The sequence below is a fragment of the Psittacula echo genome, assembly GCF_963264785.1.
Source record: "Psittacula echo genome assembly, chromosome: 5".
NCBI lineage: Eukaryota > Metazoa > Chordata > Aves > Psittaciformes > Psittacidae > Psittacula > Psittacula echo.
The window spans coordinates 17313079-17337723 of record NC_137739.1 but is presented as its reverse complement, the minus strand read 5'-3'; the positions used below and the strand labels follow the sequence as shown (position 1 = coordinate 17337723).

Below are 24645 nucleotides of genomic sequence, written 5' to 3'. Positions count from 1 at the left end.
CAACCCAGTGACTCGCCAATGTGCAGAGCACATTGAACAGGAGTCACATGCAAAAGGCACTGCAGAATCAGGCTGAGCAGACCTTGATTCTCCAAGACTGCATTGAGCATCCATCAGAAAAGGGCTTTGTTAAAGGAATGCTCTAATTAGCTAATGAAATGGAAGGGAAAGAGTTTGCCTGCACCAAAATAGGACATTTCTCTTGTGCTCATGTCACCACAAGTGACACATATCTGTAAGTCTTATTTTGCCACATACTCGTGGATAGGCAAAAAGACTCCCGCATTTAGGTCACAGCTTTATGGAAGTGTAGTATTTCCCAGTTTCAGCACCTTATTTTGTTTCTCACCCATTTTCTGCACAGCCAAGCAAGCAATTCATACAAGTGCCAGTTTAAGGATGTGTTACTCATGAGAACTGGTTGTGACTGCATGCTCAGTAAGTATGGGCACAGTTCGGGAACAAACGTGGCTTTGAGAAGTCACGTCCCTCAAGTTCTGGTATGGGAAGAAGTGATGTTCACAGCTATGCCAATATTGAACATTCCAGAAGTACAGATGCATTTAGCTAGAGTTCACAGTGAGCAGGATTCATTCCAAGACCGAAATAAATTTAAAAAGTTCACTTTGGAGACATAAGTTCAGGTGGTGCATCTCAGAGTAGCTTCACTATATTAAAGACTCTACTTTGATTCCCAGCAGTCATTAATCTGCCCTCATCTCATGGGGACAGACCTTTCTAAAAAGGAAAAAAAGGAACTCCATTTCAACATGGCCTCATCAGGACTTGTATTATGGATAGAAACTGGACTAACTGCCTGATGAAGAGTCCATTCTGGATTATGAGGGTTATAATGCTGTTCAATTGCATAATAATGCAAAATATTCCCTTCTTCCACTGCTCAGCAGATGATAGGCACTTCATAACATCCTACAAATGTTTAAAAACAACATCCAGAAAATGAAATTAATTTTAATAATACTAAACCCTCTCTGACATCAGCCTTTCTGCTTCAGTAACTTTTTGTGTTTCCTCCTTCCTCTATTTCCTGTGCTTCACCAGATGTTTGCCTAAAAGCAGAACAGGCAATCTTGCTTTTCACCCAGTTTCAGTCAACATGACTACACCAAACCAAGAGCTTTGACATCTCTCAGTGGATCTGTCCATTTTGTCCTGTGATTAATTCACCAGCCTCCACCATGATATTACACTTGGAAAATATCATCAGAGGAAAAATAAGAAATCACTGATTTAAAGAATCAGTTCTTCACTGTCTCCAATGTTTGCTGCCAGCTCCTGCATGCAACACTGGCAAAACACAGTGATGAGCACAAACAAGCCCTACAAAATAGGAATGCAGCAAGACCCCAGTGTCCTGCTGATTCAAGCTGCTTCTTCACCAAACCTCAAGTCTCTGAGCTTTTCAGAAGAAGGAAAAGGGAAGGGACATACATAGTCAAACAGACTCCAGCCTACATTTTCATGGGAACCTTCATTATAATGCTCCAGCTCCAACTAGGACACAGAGGATGCACACTGGGAAATCCAAGGTAAAAAGCTAACCTTCAGGAAGAGCCATGGTATAGGCTGTGGATCAGTGGTAATCCCAGGTATGCTGCCATGTGGTCAGCCTCTCTTCCCACTGGAGCAAGGATCTGGCCACTGCTAGGAATCAAGGTTTGTGATCTGTCAGACTCTGTTTTCCAGCAGCCAACCTGGATGTGATTTCAAGAAGTAACAGGAAATGAAGCTTGGAAAGTCTTATTTCTCCTAGAAAATCCTTCTTGTCACAAGTAAGAAAGCAGTCATAGATGGCTGCAGTATGACAGCCTCTGCTTTGTCCACTCCAGCTAAAATGTGCCAGTGGAGAACTCCCCATACTGCCTTCCTACACAGTGCACAAGGAAAAGTGGAAGAAAGCAACTTTGCCCATTCATGTAGGAGGGAATTGCATCTCAAGTCAGTTGATAAAATATTTAGATGAGCCCTATTTGACATCTAATGCAGAGCAACCCTCCACAGGCAGCTGTGGGACCCCTCCTTATGTTAAAATAATTTGGGTGATTTTGACACTATCTTTACAATACTTTGGTGCTACTTTTACTGTTTCACAACGAGAGCGTATAGGTGTGAGAATTGTATTGGTTTCACCTCAGAGCTGCTTCCTCTCTTATGACTCCAAAATCAGCTGTAAAGCTTCTCTGCAAACATAGCAGTTCAGGAAGCCTCTCCCAGGCTGGCTGATACATCACCTCTGAATGCTGATCTGTCTCTCAGAGACTCCCTCCTCACACGCTGCAGAGTGACTTAGAGGCAGTCCAGCCTTTGATACCTAGCTGAAAGGAAGACTCTGCAGACTCAGAGCACCAAATCTCTTGTCTGATGGCAAAGGCACTAAACCAAGGAGGAAAGGTCCCCTATAGGCAACCACAGGAGCCCCAGGGGTACTTTGATTTATGCTGTGTCAGACTTTAAACCCAGAATCATTCAAGTGTCCCTGCCCATGGCAGGGGGGTTGGAAGTAGATGATCCTAAGGTCCTTTTCAACCCTAACTATTCTATGATTCTATGATTTCCATTACTATCTCCCTCACCTCCACTGTCAGAAAGGAGGGCTTCTTACAGTACCAACATCATCCTCTCCATCCACATTGCCATGACCAGAAACAGCAAGAAGGGAGTGCATGTCCATAACCTCCCATTTGTAGTTACTCTTTTTTGTCAACTATCCTTTTTTGTACTTGTTTGGGAGATAAATCCTGATTTCTACTACCTTAAGACACAGGAAAATACCAGTCTGTGCCATAGCAGGATTGAACGTGCACCATACTTTCAAAAAGAAACCCAGAGCTTTGTTTCAGATAATATTACCAAGATGAAGCCAGACAGTTATGGGAAGGAAACTCAAAGCAGAACAAAAATGTACTGTAAAATACTGAGCAGAAACAAGAATAAGCACATTTTAGAGAAGGCTGGAGCTGTCTGCAGCAAACCCATGAATATTTAACTGTTATACAGCAACACAACCCAGTCCGTGATCTCTTCTTCTTGCTTACAGTGTATTCCCTTCTCATTTCCAGCAACAAAGAAATTGCTTTTGCTGTCAGATGATCTAAGAGTCTTTTAAGCTGCAGTGAGTCTTCTAGATGGCTTCCCAGCCACAGCAGGGAAACAGGAACTGCAGGAAGGATTTCTGTGTACTCCACGACCTCATCTCCTCACATGAAAAGTACTTCCCAATGCTTGGGCATTATCACTATGGGACCAAACTCAAATCCCTTGGAGAAAGATGCTGTATCCTTCACTATCTCCAGGGACAGATTGTACATTCTGCACCTATATAACTTCTCCCTTTCAGCTCCACTGACCACATGAGTGGCAGCAGAGGAAGCACTATTGTCACTCTAGCAAAACCCTTGATGCTAACAAACAGGCAAGGCTCATGTCTGATGTGATTCACTGACATGTGCCCCTGAGTTAGGCAGCATTATTCTCAAACTCTCAGCTGCCTGCTGTCATGAATCCCAGTTCATTAGCATTGTATTCACAGAATCCCAGACTGGTTTGGGTTGGAAGGGACCTTAAAGCTCATCCAGTTCCAACCTGTGCCATGGGCAGAGACCAGGCTGCTCCAAGCCCCGTCCACCCTGGCCTTGAACACTCCTCATGAAGATACAGCCACACAGCTATTTTGGGGCTGCAGTTATGGATTCATGTCTATAAAAGCATATAGATGAGGCCCCAGGACAAACGTCCTGCCCAAAGGCAAGTCATGTCCATGTGGAATCATCAGCCAGATGACGTGTTCTTGCCAAAGCTGTTGATACAACTTCATCGGGCTGCATGGCAGACTCAGGGTGTCAGACACATGAAACCTGCTGCTGAGCATCAACTCAGATAAAGACAAGACATAAGCCAGGTTTGCAAAGCAAAGGGCAGGATGAACTTGTCCTTTTCACCTCCTGTTTTACAGCTTCAGCCTGAATTTCAAACCATCAAGCTGCTAGACCTATGGCTGGCACCTGCTCCTTGTGCTGGGCCTGCTTTGGGGAAGCAGATGTGGAGGTGCTGTGCTGGGTGCTTTATCCCTCCTTAATGCCCGTTTCAGCTGCACAACAATCAAGTCTTTCAAGCTCTGCAGAAGCTTTGGAGGAGGAAAGCACAGCCGTAAGCCATACACTAAATCTAGGAGTGTACAGCATCATGTGGATCAGGTCTAACAGCTGGCCAAGATGTGCTGCACTCCAGGTAGCTCAGTCTGAGCTCTTCACCCACAGAACATTACATGACTCAGCTTAGGTACTGCTTAAAGCTGCCAGACTGCTGCTTCTCATGCAGCAGGAAAGGAGAAAGAAAGAACACATACAGCAATAACCCCAAATCGAAGCTGCATCATTGTTAACACCATGAGGCACTGAACCACAGAATACTACCAGCCATTACAAACTGAGACATGCAAAGGCAATGCCCGCACAGTCAAGGGCCTGAAGTGAGCTGGGTGAGAAGCTGTGGTGGTAGTAAGCAGCAGTTCTCTGAGCAAGCCTCTCATTAGCACTGAAGGTAAAAGAAGTTATAGTAAAAGACAGTGAAAGATGCTGAAGCCACTCAGCAGGGCTAAGGCCATGACACTTGTCGGTAAAATAACAGAGCATTCAGACTCTGAAGCTTGGTCTTCTGCTGAGCCCATGGTAAAACACAGACTCACAGCTCAAAGATTCTCTGGAAATACCTTTCACTCCCACTTCAGAGACTATCCACAGAGTTAGGGCCACCACACACCTGAATTAGTTGCCCAAAAGTGCACAAAGCAACATATGATGCAACTGAGGCTGCTTTTCCACAGCAGGGAAGAGTCTAATTGCACCAGGAGTGCATTGCTCCTCTGCTATGTGGTTATTTTAGTCTTTGGAAAAAGGTTTGCAACTTTCAAAGCTTGTGTGTAGGTGTAGAGCTCCTCTGGTAATCGAGTTGCCATCAATTCTCTAGCAGGGAAATCCCAAAAGCCGGCAATACAACATGAAACAACTGCTGTACTTTCTCTGAGTCTACTTCCATACATCAAATTTCCTGTCAGTTCAGTCTGTGCCATTTGGAAGTGTTGGCAGCTTTGAGTAACATCACTGGGGTAAATTTAGCTCCCTGGACCCAGTTCTGGAATTATCTATAATAATAAGCTTAGCCAAAACTGCACTAATGAACAAATAAAACTGAGCTTTGCTCAAGTGAAAAGGGAGGACGGAACTTTGTGTAGACCTGCCTTTAATCAGTACCATTGCCTCAAAGGAGAAAACACAACCCTTGTGCAGGAGTCAGCAGGGAAACTAGCTAAAGGAGCAGCAAGAGAGACCTAAGCACCATGAGGTGCAACAAAAACATTTTTCTGGAACTAGAAGGAACACATCTCGTTCCCCTTGACTTAAAGATGGAGGTTCCTCTTCTTCCTTGAAACCTCCCTAATGCAATCACCCATCCAACACTGCCATGCCCTGACTCTGTCCTGGCAGGCACCTGCATAGGTTGGGAGTTCAAGGAGACGCTATGGAAGGTGACCAAAAGGTGGTGAGCATCAGGGATTGCACCCTTCGGGCAAATGTCCCAGTGTCCAGAACAACTGATAGAGAGCAAGAGAAATCCAGGTTGAAATGGAACAAACATGCAGAGGAAAAGCAGCATCAACACTGCGTACGTATGTTGTCTGTATCCCTAAGATTAATGCTTGCATCGTAAGGCTTAGCAGGAGAAAGTACTTCTATGCTAAAATGAAGAAATCCTCTTTTTGCTGACAAGGGACATTGCAGTTAATGACTTCCACAGGGATTATGTCACTCCTAACCTAACCTGGGGTTTTAATGAGTTACTCTTCGTATTAGCAGGTTAATAATCTGTATGCATAGTATTAATAAGAAAGCCTCAGAGAAAAACAGTCAGAGAAAAGCAACTGTTTGTAGTTCAGAACACACTGAAAACACAACAGATCAGCTGAGTGAAAACAAGACATTGACTCCTGCACTAACAATGTGCTTAGAGGTTATTACAGTTACTGCTAACATAAAATTGCTCATAAAATCATTCACAGAGCTAGTCAGTACACAAGCAGGCAGCAATTTTACCTGACGTTCCTCTCCCTCCACTCCTACCCATTTGTGCCATCAACATGTCAGAATCTCTGTCTCAGACTGTAAGCTACCTGAAGCAGTACCAGGTATTCCCTGCATGCTTTTTCAATATGTAGTTGTAGGATCTTTGGTCTACTTAGTTTTGTATACACCACCTCAAAATCAATATCTAAATATCTAAATATATCTAATAAATATCTAAAAAGCAAGCAGGGATCACTGGCCTTGTACAAAATCTTCAAGCCAATGAAGTTAGAGGAATACAGCACTGAGTTTTCTCTGTGGTGCTTTTTGGTTGTATTTTAATGACATTTGGGAACATTCTCAGTTGGCACAGCTTTGTAAAGATGCACGGTTTGCTGCTGCCTGCTGAGAGCCTGGCTCATTGAGCCTGGCTTGGAGGAATCAGCCTCTCTGTTTAACTGCAAGACACAGCTGTTAAAAAGCCATGCTACATAGTGGCCTTGGTGTCATTCAGGCCTGGGAACCTGGGTGGCACACAGCATTTAAACTTAGGAAGGGAATGTGGTCTTTAAATTGACTTCAGTTTTTCTATGGCATCAAGGCAGAGATCCACCCCCAGAAAGTGTCTGCTATCTAACTGTTCAATTTCTAATGATTTATAATTCCCCTAATAAGGGATTTGCATAAAAGCCCTGACTGTTTTAAATGATGCCTTATTTTATGCCTTAAAAGCATAGGGCAGATTTATCTTCTACAAGTACATCAGCCTGCTTTACAGCACTTGCTTCTACTTGAAAGCTACAGGGACTGCAAATCAACAACATTAAGCCTCCTTTTCCTCCATGAAAGTGGGATAAACCTTTAGGCAAATTGCTAAGTGCACTGCTAAGCCCCTAAGCTTTCATGGCATTGATACTCACAGACTAATAGTAATTCCCAAATCTGGTAAAAAGTGCAGAAAGATTTTCATTGTGAATCAGAATTGGGGTCTTCACCATTCCCTGGAATTGTGTCTCAAGGTTTTTGTTGATTTAGAAATATTGGGAAAAGACCATGATTGTCCAAAAGCTAGTGATGATATGGGAAAGAAATAGGTAGAACATTCCCCCAAAAGCTAAGGAACTTCAGGTCATATGAAGTGCTTCTGTGAAAACCTTGTCTAAATATTCACACTGAGGTAGGATTGGCTGTTAAAGGCCTAAAGGCAAAGATGGATGCCCTCAAGAAATAAACTCCCCCCAATAAGTATAATGAATTCCTGTAACATTGTGTTTACTTGAACATTTGTTATGGAGCCCTTGCAAACCTGAGAGAAGCGAGTAAGTGAATTGTAGTTCTCCTTACAGACAGCACGAGGTGAATGTTCTTGCAGACGTATCTAGGCAGGCACATGATTCTAATACTTGATTTTAAGAGGTGCTATGTCTTTGTAATCTCATACACTGAAGTGGAAATCTAGGCTTAAAGCATTGTTTTCAAACTGTTTAAATCATCAGCTAAAGGAAATGAGAATACCTCTTAGCACTAGAAGAAAAACAACTTTTACTGGACCTAATGAGGGGAAAAAAATAACTGCCAGAAGTCCAAGCATTTCTATACACTACCAGAGGATCAGGATTAATACCAGTGACATGACTGAGCAGGACAGAGGGAATTGCAGGAAGAGGTCATAGCTGGTTTTGGAAGTGATCAGCCAGTTCTGCCCTCCACCAGGTAACCCCTGGAAGCCATGTACAGGCTAGAAATGAAGAAATCTTCTGGTAAAAAATGAATATTTCTTGTAGATCATCTCTAGTCTGCAAAAAGTCAATAGTTACAAAGCACTGATCATGGTCTCAGGAACTTTCTGTCCTGTACCATGCACCCATAGCAGCTTTGTCAGCAGCCAGCCCTGCCTCGCACTTCACACACCTGCACTTCAGATTCTGCAAAGCAAAGCCCTAGATTAGCTTCCCAAACCATCATATCACACAACCAGAACCTAGACCTGTTCCTTCACTCACAGAAAGCATGCTCTTTCCATGATACTGGGTCCTATTTATCACCCATAAGGTCTCTACTCCCAAGCTCAAAGACACAACTGAAGGTCCTGCCACTGTTGGGGCTCCTGACCAAGCAGATGGGACTGGAGAGCAAATGCTGTCTGTAACAGCCAGTTATACCCTTTGGCTGTGCGGAAGGGCTCACCCCATGGATTGGGGACATGCCTTCATGTAGAAATGACTCAAACAAAGCATCTCTTAGTGAGTGCAAGGGGGAGATCAGCAGCACTGCCCTTCCTCCAGAGCACTCAACGCACTCAGACTGCTCAGCTATAAAGCTCCACCACAGATGGTGACTGTCGAGTTAATAGCACCTTGTTGCAAGACACTGGTGTAAAATAGCTGGCTCACGATACTCGTCAGCCCACAAATATTACTCCAAAGCACATTACATACCACACCTAATGAAGAAGGAAATGCCATAAACAGGACCATAAACCAGCACAGTACAATGAGACATTAATTTGTAAAGGGCTTCATAGGGATATAAATAAAAAGCTTTATTAATTTCAAGATTTTTTTAAAGATTAAGACTAATATTAATATTGTTACATTAACATTGCACTGCACTGTTATATTACAGTTTCCCATCACTGAACTTCCCTTCTAAGTCCCTTTTTCTTCCAGATTGGTTCTTAATTAGTAGGACTTTCACAGAACAAAACTGGTGACCTCAATGAGACCCAATTAGAAATTAACAGAATCAACAGCCATGCAAAGCATCTTTTCTACAACAGGTATTATCACACCTAGAAAGTGGAGCTCAAGCCTGGAAAGGACCCAAAGCCCCCCATATCTAATGAAAGAGATTGCGAGAGATCGCAGAAGGTATCACAGTATCACAGTATGTTAGAGATTGGAAGGGACCTCAAAGATCATCTAGTCCAATCCCCCTGCCAGAGCAGGAACACCTAAAGGTGTCCCTGACCATGGTATGAGGTTGGAACTGGATAAGCTTTAAGGTCGCTTCCAACCCAAACCAGTCTGGGATTCTATGACTCTGAGCCACCACAGAATCACTGTGTGATTGAATCATACAGACAAGAATCATGCTGCTCTGCAGGGTGCTGGTGTGCCTAATTGGGAATGCTTAGTAGATTCTTAGAAAGCATACTCCGTACAAATCTAATTCCCATCAGACAGGCTGTAACTGCAGCTTGTCTGTCGGCATGCAAGAGTTACAAAAGAGGACTGTAAGAGCATTTGTTCTGACAGTAAGTCAAGAACTTAAACCATGCAAGGATGTTTGAATTTGCTTCACTTCTATTGGTTGGTTGGAGGATGTCCTGGGTTCAGCAGCAGCAGTCAGTTTTTCTTCTTCTTAGTAGCTGGTGCAACACTGTGGTTTTGACTTTTGGCCTGGGAATAATACTGATAAAGCTGATGTTTTCAGTTGCTGGTCAGAATGTTTACTCTGACCAAGGACTTTGTGAGTCTCATGCTCTGCCAGGGAGGAGGAGAAGCCGGAAGGAAGCAGAGACAGGACACCTGACCCAAACTAGCCAAAGAGGTACTCCATACCACAGCATGTCATGCCTGGGGGATGTAACTGGGAGTTTCCCGGAAGGGGACGTTCTCTGCTCTGTCAGGCTCGTTTTCGGCAGGTGGTATCGTATTCTCTTCCCTTGTTATTTCTCTTATCATTATTATTATTGGTGCTAGCAGTAGTGGTTTTGTGTTATACCTTAGTTACTGGACTGTTTTTATCTCAACCCATGAGAGTTACTTTCTTTCAATTCTCCTCCCTATCCCTCCGGGGGTGGGGGGGAGAGTAGAAACTGCGTGGCTGACTTGCCAACTGGCTTAAACCACGACAGAGGACAGAAATAAAACAACCCAGACTAAACCACAAAAACCTGACAAAGATGGGAGGAAACATAGCAAAACCACTAGATACAGAGATAGATGCCTTCCTAGTTGAATAAGTCTTATTGATCTGGTAAGAACAGGAGCTTTTGTCTTGAGAAACCATTATTAGATTTGTATTCATAACTATTAGACCTTGGGAGAGAGGAATAAAATGTGACAAACAATAAAAGACACACAGATGACAGTCCAGTAAATAAAAAGTTGATGGCTTAGAGGTCTGGAATACAGCTCAGCTCCAGTTAATAACAACCTGGGGAGAGGGGGAACCCAAGCAAACTAAACCAAGAAAAATATCCTAGCAACAACCTGTAGTACCATGACACCTGCAGCTGCTTTGGTCCTGTTCTTGGTGATGAACTGCATCCCAGCATTAGAGTGTGACTCTACAGCAGGCAACAAGCCAACATCAAATAACATCAAAGCCAAAAAGTAAGAAATGCACTCAGCATGTTCAATCGCAGCAGGGTCAGGAATTAACAGGGGACAAGCTGGGGAAAGGCAAACCTTGCCTTGTTGATACTGATAGGGCCTTAGGCTCTTAGACCAGCAATCCAATGTCCGCTGCAAAACTCACAGTCATATAACAATGTGAAGAAAATCCATGGCCAACTGTCATTTTGCTATTACAGGATATGAGTACAGATACACAGAGACAGACATTTCTATGTTAGCATCAAGCAGGCACAAATTGGACCTAATAGTTTGTGTAGTCTTATACATACCCATCTTTGGCACTGAATAATATACTCTGGACTCTACACATCGAGAACATTAAAATATCAATTTGTCATAATGCTTCTGGTTAACATTTACACTACTTGGTATGGCTTCTTTTATAGAACCCAAAGAAAGACTAAGATTGCCCTACTTTCTTACAGCAAAGAGGTGCAACAAAACCACCTGGAAACTGAGCCTTATTTTGAAGGTAAACCATGGTAAGTGGTGCTCTTCACGCTCCTAGGAGACAACTAGAACAAGAACCTGCCACAGCAAATTTTGTTACCAGATTCAGTCGTTAAAAACCTCTATGATAACAGTACAACGAGAGCCTGAAGACTTAAGTGTGAAGAATAAAATCAATCACCAGCAGTTTTTCTCCAGCAATAGTTGAAACTGCCGAGGGAGGAATGGAGAGACAGGACTACTTGCTGTTGCTTCCCTGGTGTCTGCTGCAGCTGAATTTCTCAAAAACTCATGTTGTTCCTATCAGCTTAATCTCTGCTAGGGAAAGCAGCAGCTTTACAAATGCCTCTGGAAAGCAAAACTGTCAAAAGCCATTGCTACAGTAGAGCCTCTAATGAGAGGAAACCTCAATTACACACAGTCCTACTTTGAGGAACACTGTCTAAATGCCTTGGATGTCTACTCCTGTACATACTAGCTGAACTCAAGCAGTATCAGGAACTGTAAATGAGGCACCAGAATAGCATTTACAATTTATACATGGACTGGAAGCTCTGTACAGCTTGTTCCACCAAACTGTGATACAACACATCCCTGCTCCAACCAAATGTTCAGAGCATCCAGAGCCCATAGCTTCAAAAGTTTGTTCATTAATTGCATAACACTGGGTATGTACTTTGAGCATAGTTAGTGCTCAATAATTTTGATATGGCCAACACCTCAGCTGAAACCACCAGAGAGTAACAAGGCACATGAACAGAAGGCAGGTCAGTCTCTCCTCCTCCGTTTTCTTTGCTCCATACAGCAAACATCATGAATTCAGTTGCTTTACACAGAAATCAGCATTAAGCATTTGTCCTAGGGCTTACTCCTGTTCTTGATCCTTAGTATCATTAGCCCTGCTGCTCCTGCTGCCAAGTCCTCAAACACTAATGGCAAGGTTGCTTACTGTTTTGGGGTTGGGATTTTTGGTGGTGTGTTAATCATGACATTTGTTGCCAGCATCAATCATTTCCTTGCAGGAGCACTGGAGCCACAGCTGTCATACTCCAGGCTTTATGATACATTATGGGCAATGTAATCTTTACTGCTCACAGGCAAAGCAGCTGCAAGCAAAGAATGTTTGCTGCAGCCAAGTAGGGGAAGCTTAAGGACGTTTTTAAACCATCTGTACACCTTTTCTGCCATTTAAACTTCACATGGTGTGTCCAGCAGGTACGACTCAGATACCTGGGCCTCCCTAAGACCACCTGCTATTGTGTCTTCTCAGCACAGAGGAAGAGTAGAGAATGAGCACATCCACTGCCACACTTCTGCTAACATTACCAGGGGTGAAGCAAGCAAAAGTAGTGTAGAAAAACCTACTACCAGCTCACTAAAGCCCCAAGTATTATTTTGAGCCACCTGAGAGAAACTCACCAGCTTCAACAGAGTGCAGGGCCAGCACAGGAGATCTGGGGATCTGGAGAACACAAGGATTGCTGCTCCCCAAATGTAGCTGCGTACATTTTCCAGCAAGTCAGCTATTCTGCATAGGTAGGATAGGCATTTATACCAGGAAGCAGTAGCAATAATACCTAAAAAACTGCCTCCAAAAAAAGGACATTTGCTCTGTGAAACAAAAGAACCGACAAACTAGAGCCCAGAGCTGCTATTTCACAGCTCTGCTGTTTTCAGGATATGAGTTCATATCATCCCCTTCATTACACCTATATGTGTTGGATTATCAGTTGTGTGCTACACCTCTCAGACTGGCATTCTATCACACAGCACAGACTCTGCAGTCTACCAGAGCTGAGGGAACAGAGTCTAAGATCCTGCCTCTGGGCCACGACTCCTGGGAGTCAAAAAGCAAGACAATATTCCCTCTGGAACTTCACATAGTTGAAATAGAAGAGGAAAAAAGAAAGCCTATAACACATGCCAAAGATACACCTCCTCTGAATCCAGTTAAATTTCTGCACCATGGGGTTATAGCCTTCAAGAGTGCCTTACCAGCTAATGAGCAGTAGAGACAAAAAACCCACACCACAGAGAGCTGGCTTCTCATCTGCACTAAATCTAAATTCAGCGTAATTGAGGACAGCTTGAGTTGGCAATCAGCTGGAAGCAGTCATTCAGCTCCCACAGTACTGAGCTCTTTCCTCAGTCTAATTCAGAGCAGCACTCATGCTCTGTACTGGCTCACTGAAACTGGAGTTTGAATTGGCCAAGCCAATAGCCAAGCCTGGGCCATAGTGAAAACCAGTGGTCACTGTCTGTGGATGTTGTGCATGACTAGCAAGTGTAAACACTGCTACTCACTTTTATCTTCTGGATCTCAGTGCTGTTCCGGGCTGAAGACTCATCTGCTGCTGCTACATGTAGGGCCAAGCCACCCTCTCCCCAGGCCTGCTGCAGCCCTATCACCTCAAACAGAGCTTTGGGTCCATCTTCCATTTTCACAGAAGGCACCTGTAAACCCATTTGAACATAATTTCATTTTTAGATGGCTGGATTTAGAAACTCAAAATAACCCTTTATCTTGCTCTGTTGCTTTTGAGTAGACCCCCATAATGTACAATAATTCAAGGAATACTCATGTTCAATTTGTGGATTAACTGTGATTTAGCCCGTAAGAAAATCAATGAAGTCCAAATTAAATAGGAATAGCATGTAGGGTTTGATAAGTCATAGGATTTATTTTGTCAGTGTGGACTTGCAAACTCTGACTTCCACCAGTTTCGCTATGTGAAAGTCAGAATTTGCATTAGTTCTCTATTCCAGCAAGAAATGGGAACAGTCCCTGTCAACGCTGCACTTCATGTTCTTGTCACAGTGGCACCATGTGCTGCCTTTATTAATGGTAATGAGATTGAGCCAATCTCAGTTCAAAAATCAATGCTAAGTGGTTATGCTATTCTGGGTAGCTGGTACAGGCTTCCTGAAAAAGCCTTGGTCTTCCCTTTTAGTGATCACTAATAGCCAAAACCCCATCTATCCCTCTCCAGCAAATACACGTCTTAGACTGAGGCGTGTGTGGGAGGCAAACATTCTATTTTCCAATATAGACCCAAAACAATAAGGGTAAAAAGCAACCTCTGCCAACCCCAAAATGATTACAGGACATCTTTTATCATGAATATCACTTTCGTTCCAGAGATAGGGTTTGAGCAGGACAGACCACTGTTTGGCTCATAAGGCTGAAACATAATGAGTTTTACCATAGAGAATACATGAGAAAATTTATTACTGGGCAGAAGAGAGGCAGAAATGGTAATTGAAATGGTCTGGGAAGGCACTGTGGTACTGCAAAGCATCCTGAAACCTGTGGAGCAGGTGAAAGAGGGCAGAAGGCTATGGGAATGTCAGACTAAGGCAACTGGCAAAGCCATGAGAAAGGAGTAGCAGCCATAATGCGAGGCAGAGACGGTATGTTTGAATTACAGGAATGCAATTCCTTCCTTGGGTTCTGGTGAATACAGAAACCACTATGTCTTGTTCTCATGGTCTATACCATCACCATGGTCATGATAGATTAACAGCTCTGCTTTTTACCATATATATAAACCAAAACTATTTACAGCGAGATAAATGCCTTCAGAAATATGTTCTCCCATTAGGGCCCGACTGGACACTCAAACTGCTGCATAGATCAGCTGTACGACTCAAAATAGCACTACCAAGTCCTTGACTACTTTGAACACTGATTTCACATAGGAAATCCCACAGCAGTTCCGGCACTGGGGTATGGTCCCATCGGGAAAGTCATGCTCTCAACTGACAGATATCAGCACATCTCCAATTAAATCAATAGATATGCTGATTTACACAAGCCTGGAGGCCAGTGAATCAGTGGAGGGGCATGAATTGTGACCAGATGAGAATTTGGGATAAATATGCCTCAACCTTTCCACTTCTTTCAATTAAAGACCTTTTCATTGCTACCCAACAGCTGTTTGAGAACCTCTCTGAAATAAATCAGTGGAGTTTAGCCTGGTTTCTCCTGGGCACAAAGTCCATTACAACATTTGACCCTGCAGTCTCAGTAGAGTGACGCTGAGCCCTGGAAGATGAGATGCCCTTGGAAAAAGCTGCTACAAGTCAGAGCTCAGGTTTAAATGGGAATAATACTAGGGAAGAAAACTTACGCTGCATCTGGTCATGAGCTGACTAGTTTCTGAATGGAAGATTCAGACTCTAGTGCTGCTGAAGTGATGATTTTCGTTAGTACTGAGCTAACATAAAAGAATGTTAGCAATGTTTTGATGGAAGTGAGAGCATCCTTAACAATTAATACTGTTTAAGTGGAGTTTGAGTGATTTAAAAGCCTTGTCTGCTCAGGGTGAAACCTACCTGGAGTGCACAGGTTGGGATTGGTATTCCAAGATCTTTAACCAGGGAAAAAGAATGAGAACAACGTGCAGGAGGAGAAATACACATACCCTGTTCTTCCTAGGGGAAAAGGCTAATATGGGGTGGATGGGAAGAGTGAGGAATAGGTGGTTCCTTTAGAGGAGAAAAATACGTGATCCAAAGGACAATTAAGATGAAATAGACCACCACTTTTTTACAGACCTCTTGACTGTCAGAAAGGATCTATTCTTAACCAGAACAAGTGGTAAGAAATAGGCACTTGTGTGCATCTGCTTCTTGTTCTAAGGACAAAGTATAGCACTTCCACAGCCCTCTACTTCAGTAGTCCCTTCTGACCACTGTGAGTCTGGCCCAGCAAAGTTTTACTTTTTGTGCCCTGTTCTTTGTGAACTACAGGCACAATCCAGCCCCCCTGACTTCAGCAAGACTCATTTACTGAATTTAAGGTGAGTTAGAACATAATTGCCCCTTTGTTCAGCCACTGTTTGGCAGCTGTTGGAAGAAGGAGATTTCAAGAATTATTATATATTCATCAGAATATACATGGGCAAAACACAGCCTTAATCGTGCAGAATTTTTTGTGCAATTTCACCACAGGTACTCACCAGAGAGAGCAGCCATGTCACAAGAGCTTGGTAGATGTTGGCTGCTCTCAGCACCACGGCAGGCCCTTGCTCCCTGTGCTGATCTGTAGCTACTTGGCCACAACTTGACAGCCGAAAGGTCAGAAGTAGCACCTCATTTTTCATACTGTGTGGACTAAGCAATGTGTCAATAGCTGGCAAGTAAGAGGCTTCCTGTCAAAAAATAGTATGAAAATGGAAGTAATTTAGATTACTGGAACTATATGCATCATCGTGAATGAATTACATCCATCGCCAACAGAGGAGGGGCAATTAATACCTAGCAAGCATTTATCAAAGAGGAAGCACAAGCCGTAAAAGCTAGGTCATTATATCAGTGACACCTTTCTGAGCGCTTCAGTTCTTCTTGAAGAGCTCTCACCTGGGACTTCCTTTAGTCAAACACTGCTCTGTGAATGGAACAGTGCATCGTCACAGCTGAAAATAGCCTGATCAGGTTTGATCTGTATTCTTTAGGATTCATGGTTTTTTTCTTTTTTTTTTTTTTATTAAGATCAGTGAAATGCCTTCAAAAGAAGCTGATTGTGTCAAAACTTTCATTGTTTTCTGCTTCATTTAACATACACAATGGTACATTTAAGTGGACTCTTCTCCTTTCTTTAGTATTGATACATAGTTATTTAGGATGCAAATTCTCCCTCCTTTTAGAGTCCTATTCTTCAAGAAACAACCCCAAGCTTGACCCATGGGGTTATTGTTTATGGGATATTTTTTGTTCTCCCAGTGATGCTGGAGCTGCAGCTGTATGTCAATGTGCTGCCCCTGACAGTTTTGTTAAGAACCTAGACCTTAAAATCACATTTTCCAGTATGCACAAGTGTATTGCTCCTCAACAGCTATGATCATAGAATCATATCATAGAATCACAGACTGGTTTGGGTGGGAGGAGACCTTAAAGCTCATCCAGTTCCAACCCTCTGCCATGGGGAGGGACACCGTCCACTAGACCAGCTTGCTCCAAGCCCCGTCCAACCTGGCCTTGAACACTGCCAGGGATGGGGCAGCCACAGCTTCTCTGGGCAACCTGTGCCAGTGCCTCAGCACCCTCACAGGGAAGAACTTCTGCCTAAGAGCTCATCTCAATCTCCCCTCTGTCAGGTTAAAGCCATTCCCCTTGTCCTGTCTCTACAGGCCCTTGTCCAAAGCCACTCTTCAGCTTTCTTGTAGCCCCTTTAGGCACTGAAGCTGCTCTAAGGTCTCCCCAGAGTCTTCTCCAGGCTGAACAAGCTCAGCTCTTTCAGCCTGTTTCCACAGCAGAGCTGCTCCAGCCCTCCCAGCATCTCCATGGCCTTCGCTGGAGTCACTCCAACAGCTCCACATCCTTCTTAAGTTGGTCCTTCAATTAAGACCCTCAAGCCTCCGCAGGCATCCTGAGTACATGTGTTCTACAGGCATGGACACACGCTCATTTTGCAAACAGCTGTTCACGGGGTTCACTTTTCCAGGGTTACTTGTTACAGTATCAGCTGAGGGTCACGCTCTCCATTGCAGTCAGCTAAGTGCAACACAGCTGCAATCTCTGCAAATGCCAATGCAATCAACCAGACTAAACTGCTCATTAAAGTATTCAGAGCAGAATTCATCCAAAATAACCTACCATAGTGTAAGACTGGCAAGCACCCCTTTCTGTGAGCCGAGCTGTGAAACACTAAAGGAGCATGAAGGGAGCAGAAGCGTGGTGAAGAGCAGCTAAGCAGTTATGTTCTCAGTTGTTCCACATAGCCTTTAATGAGGATGTCTGCCCACACCTTTACACTGAATTAACCTTCATTTGATTTACCTGAATTTACTTTGAAAGCTAAATCCACTAATCCACTTTAATTCTGAATTCAAACATCCACAAAAGTGTTTAATGACTAATCCACTTGACAGGCTCATGTAGCTTGTAGTTCTCTGCCTGTCCTCTAAACAGATCATTCCCTAAAATGGTTTGCAAAAGGTACTCTTAAAAAGCCAAAAGCAGATCTATGGTGTCATCCAGTGTTTTGGTGCAGAAACCCCTGCTACAAGCACAGCACTGCCTGCAATGACCAAATAAAACTGCAATTAGTAATAAAGGAAAAATAGTTACACATATTCTTGGCTGCTGTAATGTGCATTACTCATGTTACTGTAGTCCTGGGAGCTCACTGAATTCATCAAGGCTTTGAGCCTACCAGTGTAATTCCCTTAGGAAGGGGCCTTAAAAGGAACATGGTGAATTTCAGGAAAAGATTATCTCTTTTGTATCCTGTACTGGTGATAGGATCTGTCGTCTTCTCCCAACAAGGCTGTGGGGATCAATGATAGGAGGGAACTAAAGAGCTAAAGATTAATCCAGTATCTACTGATGCTTCAGCAGGAAATTTCCAACTCATTTCAAGTTTGCTTGGCCCAGCAGGAAGGGAGGGCTCAACAGGCTTCTGACCAAGCCCAGCTAAGAATTTTGCTCATCAAGGTTCTTTCTGAGAACGAGTGAGATTTTAACTAATGTTGGTTTTTCCCTCTCCTCCATCTGTCAGCCTCCTTACCCCAACAAGCATCTAGGCATAGAACCACTTAACTAATTTCAGAAATATTAAGTTTAATGGGCAAGAAAGGAGCTAATTCTGGGTAAGACACATTCAGTGCTTTCTGAGTACGCCTTCCCACACTATTGCCCAATCTACCCTAGTCTACCTATGAAGAGAGTTCAATTTGCCTACATGCTACACTGGCTTTTATTTGTGACAGCATTAGATTATGAAAAGACTAAAATTACTCAAATGCTGGGCTATTTTGGGTTGCTCTGGTTAGTGTGATATCAATCATACACAGGCTTGTGGCTGATTGTAATCAAGTGCCAACAATTACCACAGAGTAAATAAGATAAAATTTCCTCTTTCCAAGCTGTTTGCTATTTTATTTTGCAATTATACTTTACAGATTGCAACTCCTGCCCTTCAGCTCTGTCTTCCACTCCCAGTTCTGCCTTTCTCTGCTCTAACGTAACACCAGTACAAGCAGCAGTAACTGCATTAAGGAGCCAAGGAATAACCTCTACCCAAATCCACACCAAAAAAGAAATGGGGGGAAAGGAACTGCAAGACAATTTAAGGATACCCACAAATTCTAGCCTTCAGCTACAGCAGGGTTTAAAGTTACACACACAGAGGCACAGCCTCAAAGGAAGCTACTGTTTGTAAGAACCCCACTATAACGTCAAGGCATCTGTACAATCATTTACAAAATGGCATTTCACCTTCATATTATTATTTCTTTTGAAAAACCAGAGCTGCTTATGATCACAGCAAGCTGGTGTTTAGCAGATACAAGTTTGTCAGACAGGATTAACATCACTCTGTTTCCAATAAAATAGCTGAAGTGGATTAAATGATGCTTTTGTTGGTGGTTTTTAAGAGCCTAGTTGGCACTGCTTTTACCACACCTGTGTACTGGATCAGACAAACAACTCCTGTTCCTACGACTGGGAAACATCAAAACTGTTAGAGGCTGAAATGACTGAGTAGCAGCTCAGGAGCCACAGGGGCCAGGTGACAACTTTGCTGCTGGTATCCAACAAAGTTTGAGTCTGATAATGAGTGAAAGCAGTGGCTATCAATTGCTGCCTAGTTACCACACTACATCACACATTTAGAAAGTTAATTTCATCACATGGACCCAAGAAAGCAGCAAGTATGTCCCAGCAAGAATCAACTCACCCAGCCTGAGGGTTTCTCCCAGCAGAAAGAGAGATCAGGGAGAAGAAAATTTTACTTCATTTTTAAGATAGTCTCTCTTTCACAGGTTAAAACATTGATGTTTCCCTCTTAGCACCTTTACCAGTACTAACTAAACTAATGCTAACACTGAAGCAAGGTATCACATTCAATCAAAAGCCATTCCCTTCTATGTTGAGCAGACTCTAAAACAGTGATAACTACATCAAAACATCCACTACATGCAAAATGCAGACAAGTTCTACTAGCACAATCTCCACCTCCTTTACTGGAGGAGGTGAGTGAGGGTAAAAGGGAGGAACAAGCAGAATCTTACTGTCATTGGCTAGAGACTTAATCAAAATAACTGTTTTCAGCCATGTCTAAATTTATCCTTGTGTGTCATCTGCACCCTGGCTTGGATCACAGATTGAAGAGGCAATCCCTGATGAATGGCAAATTACTGACTGCAGGAACCTTTTGCCAACTGATGCATCTGCTGTAGGTTTGTAAATGTGATCTGATTTCTGAGCGCTTCAGCAGCTCCAGCTAATTTCTATAATGAAAATACTCCACTCTTCTGCAGAACTATCTGTAGCATTGCATGTTTGTGCTTCCTTTTGGACACAGCTCATGGCGCAAAATGCAAGCACGTTGCTTCTGTGGTTTTACATTTCTGTTCCATGCAGTTGTGTTGCTAATGTAGGAGAGCAGATAGCGAGGACACATCTAACAATCCTGTCCATCTAAGGCAAAGAAGATAACACTCTTTCAGGGCTTCTAAAAATTCTTGCAGTAGATGAAAACATATTGGAAATGTCAAGTGTTTGTTCATTTTCATTCTGTGGGGAAGGAAAAATGATGACAATGCCATCTGTTAGATTATTTGAAATTCCACATTAAATTGTGGAATAAACCCTGAGACCATCCAAAGATCTGCTTTATCATTGCAAAGTGGGAGCAATGGATAAGAATGAGGAAAGTATCTGCATTTCCTTCCTGCAACTTACAGAATGTAATTAGGAAGGTAATATTTAATAACAAAAAGGAGAATACGATTGATGTTAATGGTCTGAATGGTCACTCTGTTAATGCATTTTTGTACCAGATTCACTCTCTGTTGTACCAATGGCTGAGTATCAAACGTCCTGAGGTTATAGATCTGAAAACTATGAGGGTGGTAAGTTGTTACTGAAATGTTCTGCTCTGAACTGAGCTTCAGATTGCTAAAATTCTGGACTTATGAGCCCCCAAAGCAGATAACTCTGCCAAAGTAAGACTGCAGGAATTCAAAGAGCTGCATAATGGGAGCATTATTGGCTCTGATGGCTATAGTTCTCCAGTTCAGTTAGGACATAATATATCACGGGAGTTTAGGTTAAAAAAGAAATAAAATAAAATAAAGAAGATTTGTTTGCTGGAAGTTATCTTCTTACTCTGGACAGTTATTCTTAGTCTTGGGCAGGAAGACTATAACCTCTCCTGATCCAAAAGAAATCACTTTTCCATCTCTGGCAGCATGAATGTGCTAAAGCCAGACAGTGTCTCTGCTGGAGTATAAAGAGGGCAAGTGTCAAAGAGAAATGTCAGCTTGTCACCAGAAATTACTGGCTATAGGAGTGTGGTCCAGATGTGAGGCACAGAAAAGAACTGAGCTCTGTTTTGCACAGGAACCAAGGGCAGAAAATGTACTTTATATACTTTTGCAGGTCACTGCCAGCTGAGCAGGGCAACCCCAAGTGCGTTTTAAAGTAGCTTTATGACCACAATAAGACTAGCAGAGCTAGCGATAGCTAGGATTGGCTACATTTTTGGCTCAGGACATGTCAGCATTCTTACAGAAATCCCATCCATAGTCTCTCTCAACACAAATGAAGACCAGCAAGAGATGTGGTGTAATGTGAATTAGTGTTCCATACCACTTCTGCATCAGCCTGCATTAAAGGAATTCTGAATCACTTCACTAGAATTAATGACTCATCTGTGCTGTCAGAGAGATGCATAACCCCTCATTCCATGAGAGTGGATAGGGGCAAAATAGTTGATGTCATCTACCTGGACTTATGCAAAGCATTTGAAACTGTCCCAGATGACATCCTTGTCTCTGGAGGGACATAAATTTGATGTATGGAATTGGCTGGATGTGGCTGCCCACAAAGAGTTGCAGTCAAGAGCTCAGTGCCCACTTGGAGACCAGTAACAAGAGGTGTCCCTCAGGGGTTAGTGCTGGGACTGATCCTGTTTAACATCTTTGTCGGCTACATGGACAGTGGGATTGAGCGTGCCCTGAGCAAACTCCCTGATGACACCAAGCTGTGTGGTTCGGTTGATGCGCTGGAAGGAAAGAATGAGATCCAGAGGGACCTGAACATGCTTGAGAGGTGGCCAATGCCAACCTCATGAAGATCAACCAAGCGAAGTGCAAGGTCCTACACCTGGGTCAGGGCAATCCCAGGCACAGCTACAGGTTGTGGAGAAGAGATTCAGAGCAGCCCTCCAGAGAAGGACTTGGGGGTGTTGGATGGGAAAATGAACATGAGCCGGCTTCAGTGTGCGCTCACAAGACCAAAAAGCCAACTATATCCTGGGCTGCATCAAAAGGAACATGACCAGCAGGTTGAAGGAGGTGATCCTGCCCCTCTGCTCTCGTGAGACCTCACTTGCAGCACTGTGTGCATTTCTGGTGTCCTCAATGTTGGAAGGTCATGGAGCTGTTGGAGCAAATCCAGAGGAGGCCACAAGGATGATCAGACGGCTGGCGCACTTCCCATATGAAGACAGGCTGAGAAAGTTGGGATAGTTCAGCCTGGAGAAGAGAAGGAGAAGGCTGCATGGAGACCTTATAGCAGCCTTCCAGTATCTGAAGGGGGCCTACAAGGATGCTGGGGAGGGACTCTTCATCACAGACTGTAGTGGCAGGACAAGGGGCAATGGGTTCAAACTAAAACAGGGGAAGTTCAGGTTAGATATAAGGAAGTTCTTTCCTGTGAGGATGGTGAGGCACTGGAACAGGCTGCCCAAGGAAGTTCTGTGAATGCTCCATCCCTGACAGTGTTCAAGGCCAGGTTGGACAGAGCCTTGGTCTAGGGTGAGGGGTTGGAACTACATAATCTTAAGGTCCTTTCCAACCCAAACCATTTTATGATTCTATGAAAGTCAAGGGTCTGGCCCATAGGATATGTTAGCAGAGAGACACTGTGGGATCACTCAGGATCACATGGGAAAAAGGTAGTTTTAGCCAAAAATTCAACATCCATTTATTCTACAGTGAAATATTTCCTCCTGAATCAGAAGAATCTCATCCCCTAGAGTGTGCTCCTTGTCCTATCCTGCTCACTTTTGCTTGTCCTGCCAGTACTCCTGCTGTGAACACACAGTACTGTTCGTTTTGCACATGCTCATTTACCTTACCATGACATCCTGCTCTGTGCTCTCATGTTATTACTATCAGAAAGTTACACACAAGGAGCTAATGCTCTTTTTTGGACAGCGTCTTTCTAGTCTGCCTGGCTTCACTGTACCATAACTATGAATGAAAAACAAAAATGCATCAGTTCAGCACTGACAGGCAAGCACAGCTAAAGTAACAATGACTTCCTTCATAGAACTGCTCCCAATTTACTTCATTAAGTCATACGATGTTTTAATTACTATTTAAAGCCACACAGGAGTGTACATCAAATACCAGCCCAACTTTCAGATGACTAAGGACCAACATAATTATAATGTTCATTAGAATACAACGTTCATGCTGTTGTGAAGCATGCTAATAACCAAAAGTGCTTGAAAATGGGTATTTTCACTTAAATGTATTCAGGAAAATAAGTGTAAATTGAGGCCATTCAGCACCATACATCTGAGTGCAGCTAAAAATGTCCAATGGCACAAGTAACTGGTATCAAGTAACTGGTACATACAGTTTCTTGTTTATTTTTTTAGAAGTGGAAAAATTTCCTGCCAAAGGCTCAAGTTCTAAGGTGAAGAACTGCTCTGACAACTGCACTGGAATTTCAATCCAAGCAGCACTGAATCCTCTTTGATTTTGTTTGCTTTTTGAGACATAATCATTAAAAATGAGAAGTGCCTTCTCCGTGATTGGTGTTTACACACAGGAACACTCAGAGAGGCTCTGAAGGGTTCCCAGACTCATTGTGCTGGTGGGCTGAGCACATGTAACAAAAAGTTCTTCCTCTAATGAGTTTCTACTCCTGGTTAACAAGCAGCAGCTGAAATAAGTAAAAGAAGTTTAATTACTTACACATTTCATGCTAGCACAAGATTGGGAATCAGGAAATTGTGCCTCAGTCCTGGCTCTGGGATGGAGTATTTCTCTGTGAGACTTTCAAGTGAGGATAATATTTTTTTATCCTTGTCCCTGTCTAGCTGGAATAATTATCAAAAGCATGTAAAACACTCTGAAAAAGAGTATAAGATTATCAAGAAACTTTCAACATTCATTTCTGTTCCCATTCTTTATCCTCCTGAACCAGTATCTCTAAACCCCAACAGCAGCACCAGTATTTTCCATAGCATTATTCTCCAAAAGATTTCAAACTGCCTCACAAAGAAAACATGCCATCATTTCCAGAGCCACAGCAGGGGAGGAAATTGTACATGGTCACTTTGAAATGCTGCAATAGAGCATGGAATTGGCCCTCAGCCATCTGAAATCTCGCTGGTGTTTGGCACATGCTTCTATCTGGCTTCAAATACTATTGAAATGACTCTAGTTTGATACTCCAGGAGATTCCCCAGATACTTATCAACTTGGGTAAAGCCTTATTTTTTTCTAGCCTTTCATCTATTTGTCTTTTCATGTATTTCCCCTGACACTCTACGGAAATCCCCCAAGAGAATAAAATGGGGGCTGTGGAGGAGCAAACTATACTTAGCTGCTGCACCAGGAAGTTTCACCAGAGCTCAAGTAGATTGTTTTTCAAACTACTGGCTTCCAGTTTAGAAACGGATTGCGTCCAGGTTGCCACACAGGCTCTGTGATCTTGCATCCAGCTGCAAAATACTAAGCAGATAACCCTCCAGATCTGTGAACTCTCCAAGGCAGTAAATATGGGGT

General features: G+C 43.1%; 1 protein-coding gene across 1 annotated transcript in view; it reads right to left on the bottom strand.

The window, feature by feature from the left end:
• The window catches only part of DNAAF8 (dynein axonemal assembly factor 8), a gene marked incomplete at its 3' end in the record, with an annotated part of 94415 nt that overhangs the window by 47641 nt on the left and 22129 nt on the right, over positions 1 to 24645 (bottom strand). Inside the window, 4 exon segments of the mRNA XM_080618949.1 lie at positions 7685 to 7747; positions 7751 to 7876; positions 13199 to 13348; positions 15856 to 16047. Coding sequence (XP_080475075.1) covers positions 7685 to 7747; positions 7751 to 7876; positions 13199 to 13348; positions 15856 to 16047 — 531 coding nt within the window.